This window comes from Medicago truncatula, chromosome 6, assembly GCF_003473485.1.
Source record: "Medicago truncatula cultivar Jemalong A17 chromosome 6, MtrunA17r5.0-ANR, whole genome shotgun sequence".
Taxonomy (NCBI): domain Eukaryota; kingdom Viridiplantae; phylum Streptophyta; class Magnoliopsida; order Fabales; family Fabaceae; genus Medicago; species Medicago truncatula.
Window position 1 is genome coordinate 30131083 of NC_053047.1, and position 11371 is coordinate 30142453.

At 32.0% G+C, this 11371-nt stretch overlaps 1 protein-coding gene and 1 long non-coding RNA gene across 4 annotated transcripts; both read right to left on the reverse strand.

The window, feature by feature from the left end:
• Positions 1 to 601: 601 nt before the first annotated feature.
• On the reverse strand, positions 602 to 1221 carry LOC25497157 (uncharacterized). The gene is made up of 2 exons (XR_003013358.2): positions 1100 to 1221; positions 602 to 999 (listed from the first exon to the last, which is right to left on the reverse strand). It is a non-coding gene; the product is annotated as an uncharacterized lncRNA (long non-coding RNA).
• A 2712-nt stretch (positions 1222 to 3933) lies between these two features.
• LOC25497156 (uncharacterized) lies at positions 3934 to 10445 on the reverse strand. Of its 3 annotated transcripts, none has more exons than XM_024785775.2 (15): positions 9864 to 10445; positions 9487 to 9594; positions 8770 to 8941; positions 8378 to 8456; positions 8178 to 8228; positions 7787 to 7881; positions 7610 to 7688; positions 7442 to 7488; positions 7077 to 7152; positions 6946 to 6990; positions 6666 to 6719; positions 6398 to 6463; positions 5953 to 5997; positions 5325 to 5426; positions 3934 to 4389 (listed from the first exon to the last, which is right to left on the reverse strand). In XM_024785775.2, exons 1-15 carry the CDS (start codon positions 10066 to 10068, stop codon positions 4375 to 4377), a joined length of 1239 nt encoding a protein of 412 aa, XP_024641543.1. In that variant the 5' UTR covers positions 10069 to 10445; the 3' UTR covers positions 3934 to 4374. The 3 variants fall into 3 exon arrangements, with proteins under 3 accessions (XP_024641543.1, XP_013452472.2, XP_024641546.1); XM_013597018.3 differs by having other exon boundaries at positions 6934 to 6990; XM_024785778.2 differs by lacking the exon at positions 3934 to 4389 and having other exon boundaries at positions 5380 to 5426; positions 6384 to 6463; positions 6934 to 6990.
• Positions 10446 to 11371: the final 926 nt, after the last annotated feature.

Consider the following 11371-nt stretch of genomic DNA (forward strand, 5'->3'; position numbering starts at 1 on the left):
ATTAAGTCATGAAAAAGAGTTATATTTGTCGACTTTAAGATCATTGGAAAACTTAGTTTTTTGAAAAATATATTAAGACGAATGTCAGTTTTCAAAGAAATTTTTTATTCGTATGAATAATTGGAAAATTTACAAAGTTGATCTAATTTCCAAATGTTGTGGAATTTCACCTAGGATGGGTATAAAATCTTCAGAGTCAGTGTTTACTAGTGTGTTCGTGTACTTAGGGCAAAACTTATACTTAGAAATTGTGTACCTATATTGCTCATATAATATTGTCTCACGATCTTATCTAGGTTGCATTGTTTTAAACCTTACATTCATACTCTTAGCTTACCAACAAAAGGGAAAAAAGGTTTAACTCTTTGAAATGATATTTTAAATGCATACTAAAAATGTGGAAGTAGGATAAATATCTAATCTACATAATTATATATTGCATTTATTTATTAAAGTAGATTATTATAATTATGCAACAACATTTCCTTAAAAAAAAAAAAAAAAAAAAACTATGCAACAACATTGTTGTATGTGATTATCTTCAATGAGAAAAAGAAAGTGTGAAAACTTGAATATTATAATAATGCACTAGAGAAGTAGATCATAAAAGTATAAACATTATCAAGTACAAATACAATTCATTGATTTTATATATTATAGTTTTGTATAGACATCCCAAATGAACACCTCAAAGAACATATTATTAAAACTTCATAAATAGAGAAAAAAAAATCTTAGGGGACTAGACCAAAACCCAAGAGAACAAATATTACAAACAAGTGTCTCATTAAAAACTTAAAAATAAAAACACAATGATATAAAATACGCTAAAGGAAAAAGAGTGCAATGCATATAAATACAATTAAATTTAGACACCAAATAAACATCAATCAAATGGTGTAGCTTCTAAAGTGTATTGACAAATACCATCAATACACGTTAAAAGTAGAGGTTTTTTGACCTTGTGACAATCACTGTCAGAAACACATGGAATTTTAGCTACATTGTCAAGTAAGAAGAAAAAATGTTAGAAAATTGTGATAAGTGTTGTGCATAAGATAAAATTAGAAAATTGAACATAATGTAAAAAATGACATACTTGGTTCCCTTGCTTCAACAAGAAAAAGAGAAACAATGATGATAATAAAATAAACAAATAAGAGAAATTGAGCCATATTTTTCCTCTTTTACATGTAATAAAGAGGATTTTCTTGATCAATTTATAGTTAAAAGTTAATGGTCTATTACTTTTAATTTCAATTAAATAGTTTTTAGCATTTAGGAGTTTCAAGAAGCCATTTATAAAATATTAATTAATTCAAAACGTCTTTGATCAATTTGTAACATAATATCCCTTCAGCTCAGTCAATATATAATGTTATTATGTTTTTTCAAACACTCCACTAGGATCAACTCATATATAGGAAAAATAATTACTTAGTGTTTGTGCATTTTAAATTTAAAATTACACATTTACTTGGATGACTATCCACTATTAGAAAGAAAAAAAAAAGTGTCTAATTAGCCCCACTAAGCCCCCCCATCCCTCTATAGTTGCGGAGCATATGCACCAGTGAAGGCCTGCGATACACCAGATAACGGGCTTATAACCCATATGATCCCTTCATATAATCAAATGGTCTCCTGCCCATGAATCCATAAAGGTAGAACCGAATCGTCCGCCTTAGGGCCTATAAATAGTGTGATCCGCACCGAAAGTAGGTATACACTCTTATTCCAAGAAATCTCCTCAAAACACCTTGGTACCTAAATGATTTAGATGTTGGAGTGTCCTTGTAGGTACACCATCTGTATTAGTGATGAATAACTGTCAACCACCGCTAAAGGTGCACCACACCCACTTCACCGACTCTTCTATTCTCCGACAAGAACAATGGGCCATATTCGCGAACGAAGTTTTAAGAACCTCGTTACTTGGGTCTTATTTACCTTTTGACTACTAAAAACAATGGATGAAAGCAATATCAAAACTAGAGTAGGTACACTGCCATTGGAAAACTAGGAACGTCAATTTAAGTCTATGTTTCAATTACTTTTGAATTAGTAAGACCCTGCACGTAAGGATCACCGTGCGATCATCATGTGCACTTAGCCATCGGATGGATAGACCTAGATCAATCGAGATAGTATTGACCCCCGCACATAAGGATCACTGTGTCATCAGCAGGTGCAGCTTGACAACCGACTAGGTTAGAACGTACCAACAACCTCATCACTTGTATAGTCTACTTAAGATAACTAAACACGACATGAATGTTATTTAATATCCAACAAAGTAAATAAGGGGATTCAAAGAGTCGTAACCGCTGTTTCCTTTTTTGCAACCAAAAATAGCTAACTTGCTCTGTTGCAAACAGATAAAAATTATGTAATTTCTAACCCTTATCTCTTTTATTTTATATCATCAACTTAAATTAAGTAACGCGACTTTTTTGGACGAAACGACAATCCTTGTGGATACGATACTTTACTTATCACTTTATTACTTGGTAAACGATTTGGTATACTTGCCTAATCCGACCATCACATATGCAAACTAAATATAACTCTTATAATAATTTAAAACTAAATTGGATTCCAACAAATAAATAGAGGTTCATCTTAGAACCATAATCAAAAAGTTTTTAGTTACTCTTGATAACAAAATACATAATTAAAGAAAACCAAAATATACTCTAAGAACAAATTGGAGGAGGTGTGAGACTCCTATTTGATGCTCTGGTAGCTTGCCTTCGCAACCTCCAAGTTATGAATAATTATTTATGTATGCAAAGAGCTCTTTACATAGACATTTTTTTAATTAAGTTTGCATTAGAATTTTGGTATTTTTCCTCCGACCAGTGCACATTGATAAAGTGGGGAGTAATGAATCTTGTTCTTGAAATGGCATGGAATTATCCTTATATAGGGGTGCTCGTTAGAGCTATGTTTGCATGTGATGATATGCATATAAAATTCATTATGGCTCTTAACCTGCACACTCTTTGGTAAGATTCATGCCATCTACCAAATACTTCTATTTAATTTTTTGTTATATGCAATTTAAGTCTCCCACAATATTTATTTTTATTTATTTAAGTAGCCTAGTCTAGTTCTAGACTCACACACAATAAATTGGGAGAAGTGGGGGAAACTTGGGGGGTGGTGGGGGGTGTTAAATACATGACAATACCTCTATTTCTAATTTTGCAATTTTTTGTTTTCAATTTAGGAATTTTGACCAAATCACAATTTTTCCCGTCTAATTTGATGACATTGCTATTTTTCTTTGATTGACATATCTTAGTATGTTAATCATTACGTTAATATTTTTCTCATTGCGAGGACTTGAATGTTGAACTTTGATGTGGCTATAAATTAGGTGACAGAGTTGAAATCAAGACAAGTATATCTACATGCTTTTGAAAAGACATCCACGTGTGTCATGATTCCAATGTCTTGTCATCTAATTTGTTTTGCCAAAAATCATCAAATTGTATAGTAAAGATCAGAAATGTTGGTTGATATGATCATGGGACTGTCAAATTTAAGGGTAGACCGCCAACTTTGATGCACCGCATTCAAAAGCTTTTAAAGTTTAATTGACAGGTGCATTTCAATCATACATGGCAGGAGGGGAATAGAAGTGCCGATTGACCGCTAATTTTAGCTTTTCTCTTAATTCTTTTTAAATTCATGTTATGGGCTTTCTCTTAGTAGAAAATATAAGAATACATTAGTATATAGCTTAGCTGTTTTTTCTGTGATAGTGGCCTGACGGAAACACGATTTTGAGAATCGTGGTGACTCGATAACAATATTGATGTTCAATGATGTATATATGTATGTTTGCACTCCAACGCTCATGTCAGTATATGATTGTGGTTAGTAAAATCTCAAGAAAATTTCATAGAAATGTCAAATGCAGCCCGCTGTTGAAAACATCTAAAAAAGTGTGCTACAAATTATAGTAGTAAATGTAGTGAAGTCAGAAATTTACAAGTATAGTAATTCATATGCCTCAGTCTGTATCACATTGACATTGCATTTTGTAACTTCCTTTATACATAGAAATAGAATTAAGGAAGGGAAATAGGCAGAGAGAATTTCCAATTGTCTAATGATTTTTGTTGTACAATGAAGGTATTAGGTTCCATTTTGGAACTTCTTCCCAAAATAATTTGTTTCCCCTTTGTTACCACTAGTAGCAAATTACGACCCTTTGGATGGTTTCCTTACAATTTATATTGAGCTTCCAATTTTTTTTTGAAAGAATAATTGAGCTTCCAATTGTTGAGGGAATTTTATGTGCAAGTTTAAGCAAATGTATCTAGACTAAAGAGCACCAATAGTGAGAACCATGGCTATTATCATTTAATGTCCAATTTCCTGTGTCAAATCGAGAGGGTTAGTATTGTGTAAATTACTTAGTTATGAAGTATCTTGACTAAAAAAAAAATAGTATCTAAACAATGACACGGTGAAAAAAATGGTTTAAATGTGTCATTGGTCCCTGCACTTTCATCAGATTTTGCCATTGGTCCCTGCACTTTTTTTTGTTTGGCATTGGTCCCTGCACTTTGTAAAAATATTGGTATTGATCCCTCTGTTAACTTTCTGTTAAAAAAAAAACACAAAACCAACGGAGTGCCACGTGGCCCAATCATTTCACGCCACGTGGCACCAATATCAATATTTTTACAAAGTGCAGGGACCAATATCAATATTTTTACAAAGTGCAGGGACCAATACCAATATTTTTACAAAGTGCAGGGACCAATACCAATAGTTTTGTGTTTTATTTTTAACAGAAAGTTAATAGAGGGACCAATACCAATATTTTTACAAAGTGCAGGGACCAATTCCAAACAAAAAAAAGTGTAGGGACCAATGCCAAAATCTGATGAAAGTGCAAGGACTAAAGGCATATTTAAACCTTTTTTTTTAACAGAAAATTAATAGAGGGACCAATACCAATATTTTTACAAAGTGCAGAGACCAATTCCAAACAAAAAAAATTGTAGGGACTAATACCAAAATCTGATGAAAGTGCAAGGACTAAAGACATATTTAAACCGAAAAAAATTTATAAGCAATGTTTTAAAAACCGGACTATAGATTGATCTGGTGGGAACACCAGATTATGGTTCAATGGCAATTGAACCATATGATAAAAAAATAAATACGAAAAAAGTATATAAAAAATAAAATATGTAAAAATCAAAACTAGTTGAAGCAACTGTAATTCAACTGGTTGAATTGGACGATCCAGTTTTTAAAGAATTGATTAGAAGAAAATTATATTTAGATTTGGTTCAACTTACCAGCATACATGTTTGCTTTGTGACAAGGGACCCCATTTCTTGAGCACATTGATATTGCTTGCCACATAACCTTTGAATTTCTTCTTTGACCAAGTTCATCATCTTGAAATAAAATGTTGAGACAACAATGAGAATTTCATATATAAGTGAAATTTAGTGTTTTGAGTAGCCAAATGTTTAGAAAAACAATACAAATCCACGAAATAAAGGGTTTCATGTCTCTGCGATAGGAACACAACTGCAAGTGCAGCCGCTTTATCCACACTTTATCGCAATTCTCTATAATATCAAAGATCATGAGGCGACTGTGACAGTTGGGGTTGCTAAACTCTTGAGTTTACGATTTTAAGTCATGAAAATGATTTAACTCACATGTAAATTCTTTTTTTAGTAAACTCTTACAAATTCACAAAAACTATAAAATTGGTTAAATTCGATTTTACTAGTGTTTATTTATTTTTATTTTTTTGAGGGAGATTTCACTAGTGTTTATGATTTTAAAATTGGTTAAATTCGATTTTACTAGTGTTTATTTTATACAATATGAAATTTATTTATCACACACATTGAATGTATTTCATACACAACAAAAACTATAGTGAATGTGCATCCACAACTATTAACATACCTCATGCTCCTGGCGCAATGATCCAGGTCTATTTTCCTTCAAACTCTGCAATGAAATGATATGAATATATAACCATGATTCGATAGAGATGGAAGAAACACACAAAAAAAAAAAATATTTAGGTGCTGTTAATTTTGAGTAAAAATGTCTTGTTTCCACTGCTAATTATAAATGTGCCACTTTTTTTTTAATGAATAAAAAATTGTGATTGTGTTTTCAAAGATTTACAATGAAAAGCAAGTGCCATTTTCAGTGGGTAAGTCCATACAGAGCTTTGCTCTGGCTCTGGCTTTAAATGGGGCACCAGCAAGTGGGCGGTGGGAATGGTCCCCCTCAGATTAGTCGATTCTTGGATCGGATGCAGAGTTTTCAAAAAAGAAAAATGAAAAGCAAGCGAAAACAAGACTAATTTTCTATTTAAAGTGAAATACCAAGAGAGATGGACCTTAGAAATTGACTGCTTCTTTGATTGTGATTTTGCAGTTTGTTTGGCTTCAGATGTTAGGGTGAGCTACAAAGTAGGCCAACAAATAGAAATAAAAAACAAAAATAGAATAAAGAAAGAAAAGTAAAGGAACTTGATTGTGCATTAATCCAAAAAATGAAGCATATATATAAAAAAAAATAACTTAAGTAGTAAATGCTAACCTTGATGCAAATTACTTGAAAATAAAATTAGAACAAAAGAAAAAACAATTGCAATTAGTTATTACCTTGCTAAGTAATTCTGTTGGTGGTTCATCGGTAAATCTCTTGTCGTTTGATTCCTAAGAAGAAGAAGAAAAATGAATAACAACGGAAGAGACACAAACCAATGTTGTCAAACAGCGACGCTATATCATTTATAGTGTAGCCGAATTTGAACAAACAATAAATATTTTACGATATGCATTAGGAATTTGTAGAAGATGATGTTGTACACGATCCACAGATGACAAACATGAGAAACTTCAATTAATAAACATGCTCTCAATGAATTACCAAGGGATATACTTTGATATTTCGGAAGACACCTCTTTCTCCTTTACTTGAGAGTTTCTGAGCACAACATATATATAATCAATGACTTATTCGTGAAGGAAAATGAAACAGAATTGAAATTTTCACTTATAATGATCACTTACCTTATCATCAGTGCTACCTTGAGGTTTGCTATTCGTTCGACACTTTTCTTGCCTTGAGCCAACACTGGTGTTTTTCCTTTGAAAGAAATAGAACACGATAAGAGCGAACTCATAATTGCTCATGAACATGCGCAAAAAAAGATGAAAAGATGCAGCCAAGAATCTACGTAGCATCGACTTAGATTGAAAGCGTGTCTGGTGTCCAACACAGACACATGTAGTTACATTTAATCATTTACATTTTCTTAATAGTAGTGTCTACATGTCAGTTCCGTGTCTATATTGGTGCTTCATTGGCAAAGATAAATCTTCATGTATATTTTGTAATCATAACGATATTATTATAGTATATATATAGACATTACCTTGTTTCGCTATTTGAGATGGAATTGCTGTTCAATGTACCTCCACCCTGAAATTTTGAGAGAACTTGTGAAAATTGTTTTTTGACATATCCATATTCCATTTATCAAGTAAACGACTTAAGAAAACGACTTATAACTTATATGAAAATAATTTAACTGTATACTTACTTTTTTAGTTAAGGGCCGCGCTTTAAGAACCTGAAAACTTGATTTTGCATGCTCCTCTGATTCTACATTAGTTTTAGGTCTATGAAAAAGGGACAAAATTATGCTCAACATTTTGTAACGTAAGATATAGAATTTCACTAAAATGGTTATTATGATCTTGAGAAGTAGTTGATATACTTGTGTCTTTGTGCTCTCATTGCTGTTTGGAGATTAGGTTCTCTAGGAATAGTAACATTTGGTTTAGAGGCTAAATTTACATTGGTACGATCAACCTGTATCACAATTTAAAATCAGACATGTATCATATCGGTTAGATTCAAATCAAACAGATGATGGATCGATGTTGTAAAATAGCGGCTATATATAGCACTATTGTTTTGCGGAATTTGAAAAAATCGCTATTTCTTTTATGTATGATATCTAGAAGAAAATATTGTCGAATAGAAGCTATAGCGTCACTGGTAGTACTGTAGTGTAGGATTGTAGCTGAATTCGAACAAATCGCTATTTTAAATAATTTGTGATTCACAACGCTCTAATAGATTATATTTCCTTAAAAATTGGTTACCTCCTTAGTTTTCTTATGTGTAAGAAGATTTTGATGCTTCAACTGAGCAACCTGTCATGAAAACAAAACAAAAAAACCAACGAACTCAATCAAATATCGACAACTGAATTAAAGAGGTTGCAAATTCAATTAAGCTAAAGTAAGGTTAGAAGTTCAAAAATGTTAGAATGAAGTTTATATACATAAAAACTTCATCATACCTTGCGCAAGTAACCGGACTCAAGCTTTTGCCTCTTCGTTAATAGTAAATCTATGGATGCAGAACTTTTTTCTTGAATCCTGCAAGGAGGAAATTTGATATAACTTACTATTTATAAAAAAACATACCCAAAATAAAGAAATTGTCAATTACATAACGAGACATTCAATCAGTGTTACCAATGCAGAATGCGGAAAATAGCACTTTGTTTAAATTCTGCTACGCTACAATGTTATAAGGTCGCTATGCCTCTATTTTACAATACTTTGTAAATTGTGTATCGCAGAACAATAATGATTTGTTCACATACCGCTACGCTATAGTTGACAGCATTGAACTCAATACAAAATTGTTCGCCAAGAAACAAATTAGGAGGTGAGACGTAAATAATACCTTCTTAAATTTCGAGGGTTTTGAACTTCTTGAGGGTTCTTCAGCTTTGCCAAATGACTTGCCGTTGGTTTCATGAAAGTGAAAACTTTAGATTTTGATGAACTTGACTTTGTTAGAGCCTTTATCTTACCATCTAGAGTATCTTGTGCTGTTTGATTGCAATTTTCAACCCCTGAAAACAAAAATGTTTTCAGTTACTAGATAACAAAACGATAATATCGAGAAATTTAAGGAGAATTCAATATGCTTAACAGGAATATTAATTAGGCAAAAATGTGAATATGAAAATCATTATTCTTATAATTATTACAAAAAGTAATAATCATCATCATTTTCACAAGAATGCAAAATCATTTTCTGCAAAAACCCGTGACAAACATTTTTAGTAATATTCAACAAAATAAGGCATTAATCTCCATAGTAGCCAGAATATAAGGTAAGGTTTTAAATCGCAATTAGAGTCATATTGAGATCGCGAGACTTGATATTATAAAATGTATTCAAATACGAGTGTAGTTGTCGCAATTGCCGCCATAATACAGTCGCAAAGATATTAAAAAACATGCCAGTCAAACATGATCAATGTTGTCGCAATTGCCATCACAATACAATTAGATAGACATAAAATGAACTTGACGTCACGGTCATAATCGTGATTCCATACTATAATTAGCATCAAAACTCGATACATTAAGCCATCAATTATGAAAACCTTACCTCTACTATTGTTGTCTTCCATTGTTGAAACGTGGTGAGGATCCCCACAAGTAACATTCCCATTTTCAGTTGCACCACCATTTCCGTATCTAAACTTCATCAAAAATGCTACACAGAAAAACACACATCCAAAAAAAGAAACCAATCAAAACCTAAACATTCAATGTATGTTTGGAATCACGGTGAGCTTGCTTGCAAAATCCTCGTAATTTTTGCAAGATTCTGCAAAATTCACCGTCACGAATTTACAATGCAACTTTTAATGACTTGGTAGTTATATTTCCATAATTTTCACTCCTAAAAAACCTATTTTTCAAAAACAACAAAATTAAAACATAACAACTAGGTTTAATAATTTTCCTTAAATAAATTCTTACGTGAAGGTGGATAACTTTGTGCAAATTCAAACCATTGTTCTGCTTCACAATCGTCGAAAAGCGTTTCTTGTGTTGTAAAATCATAGAACATAGGAGCATCAAATTCATAAGTAAAATCAATCTCATCATCAAAACATAAAGAAGATTCTTCAACCTCAATCTCCACGAACTCTTCTTCCATGTTTTTTTTCTTCTTCTTTCTCATACAAAATCTTAACTATCCATTATCAAAAAAAGAAGCAACATTTTGTAACCAAATTCAGAATCAAAAACAAGTTTCTATTTTTCAATATTTCATCAACATGTGTCCCTACCTCTCTCGTTTCTGGGAAAATTCGGTTATTATTCGATTTCCCCAAAAAACGAGAGAGAAGGTTTGGAATGGTAATAAATTAATTATTGTAAATAATTAATCTACAATTTGTTTTGATCATTAGGAATATATTGATTGATCCTGTTGAAAACTGAGAATAATAATATGATGATAATAATGATTGAAATTAAAAGAGGAAAATGAAAATTTGTAGGAGAAAATGGCGAAGATTTCGTTGGTGAGAGAATTGATAGGATAGGGGATGAAGAGGGGAGAGAAAAACAGTTGAAATTGAAAATAAGAAGAGTTTGGTTAGTTATATATGTTTCTTTATATGGTGCCGGCCTAAGTTAGTGACAAATGACATTATTACCAAATTTTGAATTTTCTAACATGTGGGGTAATGAAGTACTAAGTCAACTTCTAATTTTAGAATATTGAAGATGCTAACAAATATTTTAGGACTTTTCCTTAAAAAAAAAAAAAAATTAGGACTTTGTTTTATTTTTTTAACAAAATTTAGGACTTTGTTTAAAGAATTAAAATGGGTAAATTTTGTATATAAAGTTATGTATTTTGACTTCTTAAAAAAAAGTTATGCATTTTGAATGAAGTTGCCAATTCAATAACATTGGAGTAGTTTCTTTTTTCACTTCCATAATTTCTTTTGAACAAATCACTCCCATAATTTTGAAAAAGGGTTAATTGTTTAAATAGTCTTAGTAATATACACGATGTCTGAAAACAACACATGCAAAAACGACGGTTGATCCCTCTAATAATAAAGCGAGATAGTGTATTATTGAAATCAAAACGCTTATACAACATTCAAAGAAAATTCTATATACAAACATGTGGAGAACAACAGGGATAGCATCATGGTAAAGGAAGGCTTCAATTGACGTCAGTCTCAGACCAACAAAAACATTCTTTTTGGTCCAAATATGTTTTTTTTTTGTTTTGATTTTGGTCTCTAACATTTGAGAGAACTTTTTTTTTTTTGGCTTTCGCACCGGTTTCCGACCCACTAAAGGTGAACGACTAATCCGGCTCATGCGTAGAGGCATGCGCACTGGCCAAGCGTTGTTCCTCCTGGGAATCGAACCCGGTATTCCCCGGATACGTCCTTGGAAGGAGCTCCTTGCCACTGGAGCCCAAGCAACTTGGTTACATTTGAGAGAACTTTGATCTCAGA

What these genes read in the sequence shown, in the direction of transcription:
- LOC25497156 (XM_013597018.3), bottom strand. Translation starts at nt 10,068, where the DNA reads ATGAGAAAGAAGAAGAAAAAAAACATGGAAGAAGAGTTCGTGGAGATT. An exon ending in AGTCCGGTTACTTGCGCAAG is followed by an intron (nt 8,229 to 8,377) that starts GTATGATGAAGT and finishes TTTTCATGACAG; the next exon opens with GTTGCTCAGTTGAAGCATCA. An exon ending in AGAAGCAGTCAATTTCTAAG is followed by an intron (nt 5,998 to 6,397) that starts GTCCATCTCTCT and finishes ATTTCATTGCAG; the next exon opens with AGTTTGAAGGAAAATAGACC.